A 13,663-nucleotide genomic window follows, 5' to 3' on the forward strand; every position below is an offset into this window, starting at 1 on the left:
GCGTAGTTAGCCTTTGTGTGATTAACATTAGTGTAGGTGTAGTAGTATTGGTGTGGTTAACGTTAGTGTAGTTGGTGTAGTCAACATTTTGGTTAGTGTAGTGTTAGTGTAGTTAACTTTAGTGTTAGTGTAGTATGGGTTACTGTAGTTAACCTTAGTGTAGTTAGTGTTAGTGTAGTTAACCTTGGTGTAGTTAGTGTTGGTGTAGTCAGTGTTGGTGTAGTTAGTGTAGTTAACCTAACACCAACACTTTAGTTAACCTTAGTGTTGGTGTAGTTAATGTTAGTGTAGTTGGTGTTGGTGTAGTTAGTGTAGTTAACCTTAGTGTTGGTGTAGTTAACCTTCGTGGTGTAGTTAGTGTTGGTGTAGTTAACCTTGGTGTTGGTGTAGTTAGTGTTGGTGTAGTTAACCCTGGTGTAGTTAACCTTGGTGTTGGTGTAGTTAACCTTGGTGTTGGTGTAGTTAGTGTTGTAGTTAACCTTAGTGTTGGTGTAGTTGGTGTTGGTGTAGTTAACCTTGGTGTTGGTGTAGTTGGTGTTGGTGTGGTTAACCTTGGTGTTGGTGTAGTTGGTGTGGTTAACCTTGGTGTTGGTGTAGTTAGTGTTAGTGTTGGTGTAGTTAACCTTGGTGTTGGTGTAGTTGGTGTTGGCGTAACTATCCCAAGCACATTAATCTAGCTCAAAGCACCACTGCCACACCCAGCAGAATCTTTATGTATTATGTTATGTAAATATTTTTGCCATTTCTCTCAGTATTTAGACTCTGAAGCAACATACAAATGGAAATAAACTTATTTATCTCTCTCTCACTCACACACACACACACACACACACACACACACACACACACACACAGGACGTTTGCTCCTATGTGGGATGTGTTCCGGGTGTCATCCGATAAGCTCGCTCTCTGCCACCTTGAGCTGATGAGGAAGATGAATGACCTCATCCGTGACATCAACAAGTATGGTGAAGAACAGGTTAAAGTTCACCGAAAGGTACCATCAGACCTCTGTCCTGTATCTGACGTGGCATCTAATTCAAAGCTGTGTGTAGCTCTCCAAACCACAGATACAAGTCCACACCAAACGGATATATCAGTGCACACTAATAACCGCCAATCCGCCACCAGTTAGCGTGGTATCGTTTGCAGGGGATGTCTTTCATTCGTTAATGGCATTAGCATTTTTGATTGGACTCTTTCTTTGAATGGTGTCGTAGTTTTGTAGTGTAGCGGTTTTGATTTGAGTATTTTCGTGTGTGTGTGCGCCTCGGTGTGTGTGTGTGTGTGTGTGTGTGTGTGTGTGTGCGCCTCGGTGTGTGCCTCGGTGTGTGTGTGTGTGTGTGTGTGTGTGTGTGTGTGTGTGTGTGTGTGTGTGCCTCGGTGTGTGTGCCTCGGTGTGTGTGTGTGTGTGTGTGTGTGCCTCGGTGTGTGTGCCTCGGTGTGTGTGTGTGTGTGTGTGTGTGCCTCGGTGTGTGTGTGTGTGTGCCTCGGTGTGTGTGTGTGTGTGCCTCGGTGTGTGTGTGTGTGTGTGTGTGTGTGTGTGTGTGCCTCGGTGTGTGTGTGTGTGCGCGCGTGTGCCTCGGTGTGTGTGTGTGTGTGTGTGTGCCTCGGTGTGTGTGTGTGTGCGCGCGTGTGCCTCGGTGTGTGTGTGTGTGTGTGTGTGCGCGTGTGCCTCGGGGTGTGTGTGTGTGTGTGTGTGTGTGTGTGTGTGTGTGTGTGTGTGTGCGCGCGTGCCAGACGAAGGAGGAGGTGATGTGCACTCTGGAGGCCGTTCAGGCTCTGCAGGTGCAGAACGGCCACCTACAGAAGGCCAGAGAGGGTTACCACACCAGGTTCATGGAGCTGGAGCGTCTGCGAAAGGAAGGAGCCCCACAGAAAGAGCTGGAGAAGGTGTGTGTGTGTGCGCCTGTGCACGTGTTTGTTTGTTTGTTTCTATACATTTTTAGGGCAAAAAATATGAAAAGAAAAATGGCTCCTCTTGCACCTGGTCTAGATGAGGTAATGTGCCTTCTAGAATGACTACATATTTAAAGTTTTGACCTGAAAAGGAAAACTCTTTTGTCTTACTGAGGACGAGGCTGGAGTTGAGATTGCAGCTCGAATACTTACTACATCTAAGTAAACACACATGCGTAATACATAATCCTGGTTTGGTACACAAAATAATGTCTGTGTGTGTGAGAGCTGCTTGAGGGAGGCTGTGTGTGTGTGTGTGTGTGTGTGTGTGTGTGTGTGTGTGTGTGTGTGTGTGAGAGCTGCTTGAGGGAGGCTGTGTGTGTAATGTGTGTGTGTGAGAGAGCTGCTTGAGGGAGGCTGTGTGTGTGTGTGTGAGAGCTGCTTGAGGGAGGCTGTGTGTGTAATGTGTGTGTGTGTGTGAGTGAGAGAGCTGCTTGAGGGAGGCTGTGTGTGTAATGTGTGTGTGTGTGTGTGTGTGTGTGAGAGAGAGCTGCTTGAGGGAGGCTGTGTGTGTGTGTGTGAGAGCTGCTTGAGGGAGGCTGTGTGTGTAATGTGTGTGTGTGAGTGAGAGAGCTGCTTGAGGGAGGCTGTGTGTGTAATGTGTCTAACGTGTTAGAAAATATCTCAGCATGTGTGTATATGTGCATGTGAAACGTGGGTGACCAAACTGAATAGTTGTAAACACTGGCTGCTGTACCCAGTGTTTTCGTGCTGGAGGTTGCATGTGTGTTGTGTTCTTGTTTCGTGTGTGGTCAGGCTGAGCTGAAATCTAAGAAGTCTGCTGAGGTGTTCGCAGCATCAATAGAGAAGTACAACCGTGCAGGAGGAGAATTTGAGCAGAAGATGAGTGACTCCGCACAGGTTTGTATCGTCACGGAGACTGTCCCCCCGGGAATCTACAGAACTACTGCTCCCAGTCGCCCCTCTTAAACTACTGCTCCCAGTCGCCCCTCTAAAACTACTGCTCCCAGTCGCCCCTCTAAAACTACTGCTCCCAGACGCCCCTCTAAAACTACTGCTCCCAGTCGCCCCTCTAAAACTACTGCTCCCAGATGCCCCTCTTAAACTACTGCTCCCAGTCGCCCCTCTAAAACTACTGCTCCCAGAGGGCTTTGCATGTTTTTGTCTATGCTCCAATTAAGTTGTCACATAATTCCACCTTCTGTCAGTGTTTCAGCTCAGAAACCCCCACCCCCCTTTAGCAGAGTGCTCAGAGGCCTGATCATTTATTAAACTAGCTCCAGCTCTGCATGGTTGCCATGACTACAAGCACCAGGGGCCTTTGCCATATGTATTTGACAGAGTGATTATGGCGTTGTCATGCATGCCCTCCCTGATGAAGGGCGCATCAGCATCTCCTCAGTATCGGCTCCGTATCCAGTGCTGTTTCAGAATTCAGTGTTGGGGAAACAGAGTGACTGTCCTTCTGACTGCCCTTTGCTCTCCTGCATGCAGAAGTTCCAGGACATTGAGGAGACCCATCTGCAGCACATGAAGCAGCTCATCAAAGCCTACTCCCACTCCACTGAGGACACGCATGTCCAAGTGGGACAGGTCAGAACCCCGCACGTACACATCCCAGTGGAAGCTCAGTGGTTAAGGTACTCAACCAGTGATCGGTTCAAGTCCCACCACTGCCAGGTTGCCACTGTTGGGGCCCCTGAGCAAGACCCCTAACCCTCAGTTACTCACATTCTTCATAATTTGGATACATTTTGCATTGGCCATAAATGTCAATTTAAAGTTAAAAGTGTGTTTTTGCTCTGTTAATGTTTCATCTGACCAAGGCGTTTGTCTTTCTTTTGTGGGACTTGGGGAGTAGAGCCAGGAGCTTCCGCTGGCGTCTGTCACAAAGCCGGCCTTTATGCCCTGTCTGTGCCGTTCGCTGTCAGCCGGCCTGGTCCAGTATGACAGCACGTCTTGGTTTTTTTTGTCCCTGTGCAGGTTCACGAGGAGTTTAAGCAGAATGTGGAGAACATCGCCATCGGGAGTCTGATCCAGAAGTTCACTGAGCAGAAGGGAACAGGCAAAGACAGACCAGGTACTGAAGTGCCGCCTGCCGAAAACGGGCCTCCGTCTTACACCGAACCAGTATATCGTGATATTGAAGTCATTTTTGCATTGCTTTGCATTATTGCTGGACATACTGCACCAGCCAAGCAACACTACAGTAATGTCACACTGAGAAAGGCTGAAGCTCAACAATACTTTAATAAAAGTGTTTACAAACTAGGTCAGCGTGAGCAGGACCAAGCAGGTTGTAGGTACATCATAGTAATAATAGAAATTAATGAAATAAAGATGAATGATTGAATTAACAAATAAAATATGATCCAATATATGGTCTTTAGATAATGGAGTAATAATCTGTTACAAGAGTGTGGTTTTCATATAGCAAATCCACTGTTGAATGCTAAGAGACTTTGTATCGGTTGTATAATGAAATGGTGTTTGAACTGTTGAACTGTAGCTGCCCCGCTGTAGGCATCACGCTATACGCATGAAGGCGATGATGAAGAAATGCGTTAAGAGTGACTGACTAAAATTGGGTTTTGGTTTGTTTCTAAAGAACCAGCTACTGTTGGGTTAGAACAACAAGGACCAGAGATAAAACACTGAACATGTGTAGTGATGGAGCAGAGGGCGCGTGGGCCGTAAACCTCCAAGCTGTAATCAGACTACGCCATGGCGGTTCAGGTTGACCTCTGTGGTGTTCGGGGTCAACCGCGTCACTTGCACTCCTTTGGGCCCCAGTAGGGGTACAGACAAAGCTAGGACGTGTTTTTGATGGGGAGTACTAGCCCTCAGGCATGTGGGACGATGTAGAGGTCCAGAATGTTCCTGACACTGGGGTGTGTGTGTGTGCGTGTGCGCGTGTGTGTGTGCGTGTGTGTGGGCCAGCACCAGTGGGCTTTGAGGAGTACTTGTCCTCTCAGGTGTCTGACAACAAGAAGAGCCGCACCAAAGCCTTCCGCATTCCTGGACTCGGAAAGAGGGACAAAGAGCCAGACTCCACGTACGACTCGTACACTCACACTCTCTCTCACACACACACACACACACACACACACATACTCACTCACACACATACTCACACACATACATACACATACTCACACATTCATACACACACACACACACACTCACACACACACACACACACACATACTCACTCTCACACACATACTCACACACACACATACATACACATACTCACACACACACTCATACACTCACACACACACACACACACACACATACTCACACACACACACACATACATACACATACTCACATATTCATACATACACACATGCCCATACACACACACATACACACACGCCCACACATACACACACACACACGTACATGTAAACAAAAGCCACTTACACCCTCACACAAACATGCTATGACACACGGTCACTTTTAGATACTAAATCTGTAAGCTGAAGCAGTGCTATTCTGGTTACTGTGTGGGTTTTTATTGTGTGTGTGTGTGTGTGTGTATGTGTGTGTGTGTGCACGCGCGTGTGCGTGTTTTTACCGCTGCTAATGTTGGCCTAAAGTTAAAGTTGACTGTTGTTGTTTCTGCAGGGATTCTGTGCTTACAGATGCCCCAGTAAGTCTCTCTCTCTCTCACACATACACATACACACACACACACACACACACACACACACTCACACACTGTAAAAACCCCCCCCCCCCCCCCACCTGATTCCTCATGAAGTTACACACACAGAGACATAATATGCAACCATCTCCGAGCCAAAATTGGTTGGTGGACTGCTTGTCTTGGGCTCAATAACCCCGCGTGCGTCCCACTTTGGGAAGGACGACGTCTCTTACGTGTCTCCGCGCCGTGTCTCAACAACTGGAGGGTTCCTTCCATCCTAATGTTTGTTTCTCTGTGTGTCTAGAACTCACCCCTGGAAGTAGATGACGAGGGCTTTGTGATTCGTACCGATGTCACTCAGAATGATATCCTCCACACTCTCTGGGGGGTGGGGCAGGTTTGAGTGCACAGATATTTATGACCTCGTGATAGAAAAAGTGAAGATTTGAACCTGCTAGGGGCATTTGGCAGGTTTAATTGAAAGACTCCAGGAGCCCAGAAGTTTCCTTTCTTGGCCGTGGAGCTTGGGGTCAAGTGTGGAGTCTCACTGTTTAACTTCTGTATTACTGTAGTAGTAGAAACGCACGATAAGTATTACAAGTCTGTCAGGACAAGCTCTGCCTCGTGTCCGTATATGGTCCTTGACTGGTCCGGTCCGACTTGCTCCCGTTCACGCTGTGCAGAGAAGGAGACCAACTTTTACTCCAGTGACTCGGATTTTGACGATGAGGAGCCCAAGAAATTCCACATCCAGATTCGCCCTGTGGCCAGCGGTAACCATAGCAACTCTGCAGCCAGTGAGCTTGAGCTGAAGGCCACGGTGGGGGCGTTGACCCTGCCCCTGAACCGAGCGGTCAGTAAAGGGGGCAGGACACAGGTGAGGTTTTTCTCCTCCTGACTGTAGGTGATGCTGGTAAAAGACCAATTCTGCTACTGGACTCTAGCACTAAGCCCTCAGAATATTAAATGCAGTTTTCTAAGTAATGCACAGCTTGGTCTTAACTGACTTAAACCTGCTCAAATCATGTGACTTGAATTTAAAGAGGGGAGAACTTCTCTTTGAAAGCTCATTGCATGGTGGTGTGTTCCTGTCATCTCGGTGGTCTTGGTGTAGAGTGCTAAATTGATGTTGGCTGTGTCTTAAGTATGCGGGTTTGCTAACAAGTTCAAACACTTCTGCTACTGTGGTTGATGTCGGTGTTGGTGGTAGGAATTGAAGTGCAGGCTGAACCTCTCCCTCTTCACTCTTCTCTTTTTGTTGAAGGTTGCAGTGAAGAGGCATCTGTCCCGTAAGTTCAGCGTGTTTGTGTGTGTGTGCACGCGTGCGTGTTTACCAGCTTGTTCAGCGTGCCTGCACGGGTGGGTGCGTGTGTTTGCCAGCTTGCCCGTCAGTCCATCTTCCTGTCTGTGACTGTGTGAGTTGTCTCACCTCTCCTCTGTCTGTTGCAGGAAACTCCAGCACAGTAGGCCGATCAGAGGTGGAGACCAATGGCGCCCCCCACAGGAGTAAGCAGACACCTTCACACAGTGTGAAACTGCTAATATGACCAATGTCCAGTTTGCAGTTCAGGGAATTAATTTGCCTTCTCTCATATAAGCAAGTGACACATTTCTGTGTGAAAGCCTCTGAAAACTGAATCACACCGCATGTTAGGACACTGAGACAGAAAGTGTCCTCCAGAGAAGCCCCAGCTACCTTAGAAACCCGTTGAGCCCAGGTGCCTGCCTGTCACCATGGTAACATTTCCACTGGTTGTTAACATGTTGTGCCTTTAAAAGCTGATTACACACAGCACGCTGAAGGATGTTACTGGTGTCCAAATACATGACTGATGGGCCTGCTTGTGTATCCAATTCAACCCAGCTCTCAGAACAGGCCACTGGCGCTGGTGGTAATCTTACCCGGCCAGGGGCTAAGCGGTCGTGGCGGTGACCGTGGAGAGTGTGTGTGGAAAAGTGTGTGGGGAAACGCAGCTAGATGGCTGATTCCTGTAATCGTGGTGCCGGCTCAGCCTCTATCCTTGCACTGTGGGATATGCTGTTAATAAAACTGCAGGCGCGTGTGTGCGTGCACATGCACATGCGTGTGTGTCTGAGAGAGAGAGAGAGAGAGTTGTAATTCTCTCTGTGAAAACTGTATTTTGCTCTGACGTCTGTTTGCTGTACTTTGTGCTTTAGTGGGTGGTGATGATGATGATGATGGTATGAAACCACATGGGGTCTTCGGAACGTGGTGACCTTTATGCGTGTGATGATACTCTGTGTATTTTATGTTGTAAACTGCAGCAAGTTGAGTTGTGTAGTGCTGAGAAATGTGTGTTTGAAGAGTAACGGACAGTCACACATGTTGTTGTTGTTTGTAGACGAGGAACAGGAAGGTTTGCGCAGGTCCAGCCCAGACCACAGCAGGTATGTGGGGGGGGCATTTGGGACTATACCACCTGTATCTTAGCTGGGGAGGTTTCTGTGTAAGACGGCCTTTGTTTTCTCTTCAGTTTCATACAGGGAGCCAGAAGTGCTTTGTTTTATGAGTTTATATTCATATTTTGTGTGTGTGTGTATAAGTGAATTTATATATAATTAGAACTCTTTTACTGGCATGTTTGTCTCTTTCTCTCGCTTACTGAGCGTGTTTGTTTTTCACTATTTGTCTTAGAATCTCTCTCTCTCTCTCTCTCTCTCTCTCTCTCTCTCTCTCAGGTCAAAGATGCCTGGGACAGATTCTCTTTTCGGCCCTCCTCTGGAATCCGCCTTCAAGTCTATGAGCTTCTCTAGCCGTGCACGTGTTCAGAGCTCCTTCCCCTCATCTGAGTGTAGGCCTGCCACGCCATACTGCACCAAATACAGCAGATATGATGTATATTACATATGACTTGGATTTCCATGCTGGTCAACGTGATGAAGCTTCATTGCCTGCCTCCCTCGTAGACTCTTCTGTAGTCCTTTGCCTGTTTCTCCCTCGGCTCTGCTGTTCTGGCTTGTGTGAAGTTCTCGTGTTATCCTTCCTGGCAGACGCGGCTTTCTCATCAGACTCCTCGTCTCCCGAGAACGTGGAGGACTCCGGCTTGGACTCACCTTCCCATCAGCCCCAGGGAGCGTCTCCAGACCCCGCTGGCTGGGCGGCCTGGCCGTCGGCCCCTCGGCCTAAAGACCCTGCGACCTTGGGGTGCCCACCCGACCCCTTTCTCGCTGTGTTTCGTGACCCCTCCCCCGGGCGCTCCACCCTCTCCTCAGATGACCCTGTCAGCGCATGGTCGTCAGGGAAGCGGTCGCCCCGGGCGCCCCCTGACACAGACACCTCCACCTTCGCATTCCCCGCCTTCCCCTGCGTCCTGCCTCCTCCTGACCTGGAGCCCAGCGTGTGGAGCTGCAAACACATTCCTCCGGACCCCTTCCTGACCGCGTTTGAGTGCCCCGCCCCCCAGGAGATCCGCCCCCCTGCTCCAGATGCCTGGGCACCTCCGCTGCCGGACTCCTTCACCACACCTTTGAACGACACTAAAACTCTTCCTCCTCCGTCGTCTTCTTCCCGCAAGGACAGGAATAAAAGGCGGGACCGTAGCGTCCCGCCTCCTGACTCTACCGACGACCCTTTCGCCATCACCATGATTGGCAGCCCGACGCACCAGTCCACGCTGGCAGCCACTCAGGGAGTGGGCGGCGGCAAAAGGTCAGCACCTGCCCCTAACCCCGCCCTCTCTGCGCAGCTGAAGAAGGAGGCGGTGCAGTGGGGCTCAGTGCACAACCCGTTCAGCGGGACATCGCGGGAGCGGGACGCCACGCAGGACTGGAGCAGGAAGCCGAGCAGGAACGGCCTGCCCCTCACACGCCACTCCGGACCACAGGAGGACCTGTGCTTCTCCACAGACAAGGACCAGGACTGCCTGGATATCACACACCCTGGTAGTGAGACACAGCATCTCACAGGCTTGCGTAAACACAACGAGTCTTTTTGTTTGTAGACCTTGGAGATCACAGCTGTTAGTTCCTGTTTGTCCAGTTATGGGAACGATGATGTTAGTATTCTGTGGTTAGACTGCAGCCATGTCGTTGACGTGCCTCTGTCTTACACGGTAGCGACTGTGGCACAGAGGAATTTGTAGCTGCAGCGTTAAAAAGCACCTGACAGATAACATCATTCTATCATTCCCCTAATTCTACCCGCCATGGCTGGAAATATGAACTTGGTAGAGAACTGGGAGATGGGGGGCCTGTAGCCGTGTTGTGTTGTGTTGTGTTGGGGTGTTCGATGCATATAGTAACAGGATGCTGTGTGACAGGATCACTGAAGAACTTCGCCACCAAAGGAGGAATCTTTAGAAAGTGATCGTGAACAGAATTAAAATGTCAAGGTTGTCATCATTGTGTCGCAGGTAGATTGTTAGGTGATGGATTAACTCGCAGGTAGATTGCTAGGTGATGGATTAACTCGCAGGTAGATTGCTAGGTGATGGATTAACTCACAGGTAGATTGCTAGGTGATGGATTAACTCGCAGGTAGATTGCTAGGTGATGGATTAACTCGCAGGTAGATTGCTAGGTGATGGATTAACTCGCAGGTAGATTGCTAGGTGATGGATTAACTCGCAGGTAGATTGCTAGGTGATGGATTAACTCGCAGGTAGATTGCTAGGTGATGGATTAACTCGCAGGTAGATTGATAGGTGATGGATTAACTCGCAGGTTGATTGCTAGGTGATGGATTAACTCGCAGGTAGATTGCTAGGTGATGGATTAACTCGCAGGTAGATTGCTAGGTGATGGATTAACTCGCAGGTAGATTGCTAGGTGATGGATTAACTCGCAGGTAGATTGCTAGGTGATGGATTAACTCGCAGGTAGATTGCTAGGTGATGGATTAACTCGCAGGTAGATTGCTAGGTGATGGATTAACTCGCAGGTAGATTGCTAGGTGATGGATTAACTCGCAGGTAGATTGCTAGGTGATGGATTAACTCGCAGGTAGATTGCTAGGTGATGGATTAACTCGCAGGTAGATTGCTAGGTGATGGATTAACTCGCAGGTAGATTGCTAGGTGATGGATTAACTCGCAGGTAGATTGCTAGGTGATGGATTAACTCGCAGGTAGATTGCTAGGTGATTAATTAGTCCTGTAGTTTTGCACATGTTGGTGGTCCATTAAGATATCAGAAGCGGGTTCCCCACCCACCACCACACACACCTCAGTGCTGGCCATGCCTTGCATATATTTAATCTACTTGACAAATTATGATAATTTTGATGACATGCCATCACTTTACATTTTTCACCCCAAGAGACGTATAATGTTACCCCAAATTTTTTTTCCTGATAAATCTGGTGTTTGGCCAGATCAGGTGTTAAACTCCTGTGTCTGGGGGCATGATGTTGGCATTTCACTCTGTGGTGTTGGCCATGAAAGGCAAAATTCTAAACCTAGAAACACTTAGATTTCAGCTCATAACGATGTGCTGCTGTGAGAATAGTGTTTATGCTCTCCAGTATTTCTTCGGAGTGAGTTGATTAGTAACTGTGTTAGCTAGCTTGTTAGCTAGTTAGTATCTTTCACTGCTAGTGAGTTGACGAGCAAATACTTTACACATGTTCTCTGAAGCTGGTTCATCGAAAGCATGATTTTGCTTTATTAGCTAAGTGCTGAAGATTGATCTCCTCAGTACATGATGAAACGTCAGTCACTCAAACAGTTCCAACCTCACACAGGTCGCGGGATGGCGCCACTAGCATTAGCAGCTCACTGAAGGAATGTCAACAATATGGCAACTTCCAGTTTTGCCAATATTGTCTATTGTCAAAACTGTCATGTTTTCACCAGTTTTTACAAATATTAAGTACCAAGTGTTCCTGTAAGGCCTTTTGTTATGTAAGGGTCTGGTATGTTCAATTCTAACCCAATTCCTGGTGTCGTCTCAATTTGACAACTCTGATTCTTTTCAGATTTTATTTTTCTGTTGTTTTTTCTCTCTCTCTCTCTTCTGCAGGTCCTCAGCGTGTCTTCAGGCAGGACAACAGTGAGTGTTTTGTCTTGGCCCCTCCCCAGACAGTCCGGTCCAAGCGTTCCTCAGACAGACTGAGTGGCTGTGAGCGGGTAAACACCCTACTGAACTCCTCACCTTCACATCGTCTTACTGATGGGTCCTTTAAACCTCTTTACCCTCACAGCAACATGCTGACTGGCCCTTTAAACTGCCTAGTAAAAACAGCACTCTGCTTTTAAAACCACTTTAATAAGTTTTATAGGCAGTTAGCTAGAAAACTGCTCTATTTGATCTTAGCACTGTTTTCTACAGAACGCACACAAAATTCAGATTTTTGGTTTATGAACGTTGATCACATGACCAACGCTGAGTGCTGCTTTATCAACAGAGCTGTCGTGTTGCAGTGGAAAGCTGCTACCTGAACGCTGCCCCCACTCTTAACCTCTGACATTTGACCCTCAGTCCCGGTCCCTGTGTTCGTCCCCGCTGCCTGAGCTCAGCCCTCCACCAACATCCTCATCCTCATCAAGTCCCAGCGAATGGGGAGGACATACACGAGCCACGAGTCCTGCCAGAGGTGGGTCACCCCAGCGCGCATGTGCCACTGAACTCTTCTGTTGTCCTGTGCTGTCTCCATTTCAAAACCACCTAACATTTTGTGTGTTAAGTGGTTCCATCTGACGCAGGACAGTCTCTCAGTTTAGTAGAGAGAGAACTGACAGACTAGCTGTTCGGATTTCAGTAGGGCTGGTTGTGCTGTGGGAATCTTGCTTCAGCAGGGCTCTAATTTGACCAGTAATCTCCATAATCTCAGTAATCACCGTAATCTGGCAGGCAAGTCTGACAAAGCAAACAATGTCTCCAGGCAACTGAAGCACCAGCTCGTTATGGCGTGACTCAGGGGTTTGTGGGTAAACTCTGCACCTGTTCCTGTAGTAAACACTTCTGCAACTCTACCATGGGGACTGTTTTAAGGAGCTACATGTCACATGCTCCCTCTGCTGTTTATATGACAAACTCGACATCCTTTGAGACTGTTTGTAGATGCATGTTATCCCTGTCATTTGTTCCGTGCACTTTTGTGCAGGTAATATTGTGTACCTATACAACCACAAGCAAAAGAAAATGTAAAAAGGGATCTGTTGCTGCCTTCACATGCATCATACCACCTGCCATTTCCAAATAACATTGAGTGTGTCTGTGTGGGGGCGTGTGCTTGTGACCCAGCAGGTCTGTCCCGAGGACCGAGCCCTGTCTCTCTCGGTGCTCAGGAGGCGTGGCCTGTTGCTGCCGCCATTACCGAGTACATCAACGCCTACTTTAAAGGAGGCGAACACAACCGGTCAGCCCTCTTTCCATCACCACGCCTCCTTTGTTAAGCCCCACCCTCTGAGTTTTTGTTTATTTATAAATTAGGTTCCATTCTTCCATAGCTGATCTGACATGTAATGCTAACTTTGGATCATCTTCCCAGACCTTGCAGATTAATCCTAAACTTTCACTAAAAAGAATTTCCCCTGTTGGTACTGTTTTTTGAGGGGGGGAGGTTTGACACAATATATTTGTTTATTTGCAATTTGCTGTACAATACATATTTTTTGATGTAAAGTATGTTGCTTTTTGTTTATTTACATACATTCTAAACGTGTATAATGTTCTGTGTATGTAGTGATACATTTTCTGTATCGCAGCTGTCTGGTGAAGATCACTGGAGACCTCACCATGTCATTTCCTGCTGGAATCACTCGTATATTTACTGCCAACCCTAACATACCCCTGCTGAGCTTCCGATTGGTCAACATCTCTCGGGTGGACCACTTCTTACCCAATCAAAAGCTGCTCTACAGGTAAACTGACATTTGAATGTACTCAGATCCATCTCTTCACTCCTTGTTTTCTGATGTGGAGATCATGGGCCATTTCCTGGTGTGGCTGCACACTTCCTCCAGCTGTTGGCTGGGGTGTTTTGGATGGCATGCCACTGACCTGCTCCTATATTGACTATCTAAACTAGCACTTATTGTTTATTGCACTTATCGTTGTTTAAGACAGACCTTGTGTACTTCTAGATATCAGCAGTGATCCCTGTGTTTCTACAGTATTTTAGATCAT

At 47.9% G+C, this 13,663-nt stretch overlaps 1 protein-coding gene across 4 annotated transcripts in view; it reads left to right on the forward strand.

Annotated features, from left to right (window-relative positions):
- The window catches only part of fcho1 (FCH and mu domain containing endocytic adaptor 1), a 39,150-nt gene that overhangs the window by 19,910 nt on the left and 5,577 nt on the right, over positions 1–13,663 (forward strand). For 2 of the 4 annotated variants that reach the window (XM_081707838.1, XM_081707840.1), the window contains 18 exons: positions 856–997; positions 1,741–1,893; positions 2,716–2,820; positions 3,415–3,513; positions 3,904–4,000; positions 4,861–4,975; positions 5,554–5,578; positions 5,880–5,940; positions 6,250–6,452; positions 6,786–6,864; positions 7,025–7,081; positions 7,939–7,984; positions 8,276–8,388; positions 8,588–9,478; positions 11,555–11,661; positions 12,014–12,128; positions 12,779–12,893; positions 13,243–13,398. In XM_081707838.1, the coding sequence (XP_081563964.1) occupies positions 856–997; positions 1,741–1,893; positions 2,716–2,820; positions 3,415–3,513; positions 3,904–4,000; positions 4,861–4,975; positions 5,554–5,578; positions 5,880–5,940; positions 6,250–6,452; positions 6,786–6,864; positions 7,025–7,081; positions 7,939–7,984; positions 8,276–8,388; positions 8,588–9,478; positions 11,555–11,661; positions 12,014–12,128; positions 12,779–12,893; positions 13,243–13,398 (2,679 nt within the window). The remainder of the gene's footprint in view (positions 1–855; positions 998–1,740; positions 1,894–2,715; positions 2,821–3,414; positions 3,514–3,903; positions 4,001–4,860; positions 4,976–5,553; positions 5,579–5,879; positions 5,941–6,249; positions 6,453–6,785; positions 6,865–7,024; positions 7,082–7,938; positions 7,985–8,275; positions 8,389–8,587; positions 9,479–11,554; positions 11,662–12,013; positions 12,129–12,778; positions 12,894–13,242; positions 13,399–13,663) is intronic. The other 2 variants (XM_081707839.1, XM_035522149.2) reach the window with 2 other exon arrangements.

The sequence above is a fragment of the Electrophorus electricus genome, chromosome 25, assembly GCF_041902795.1.
Source record: "Electrophorus electricus isolate QZ-2024a chromosome 25, ASM4190279v1, whole genome shotgun sequence".
In the NCBI taxonomy this organism is placed as follows: Eukaryota; Metazoa; Chordata; class Actinopteri; order Gymnotiformes; family Gymnotidae; genus Electrophorus; species Electrophorus electricus.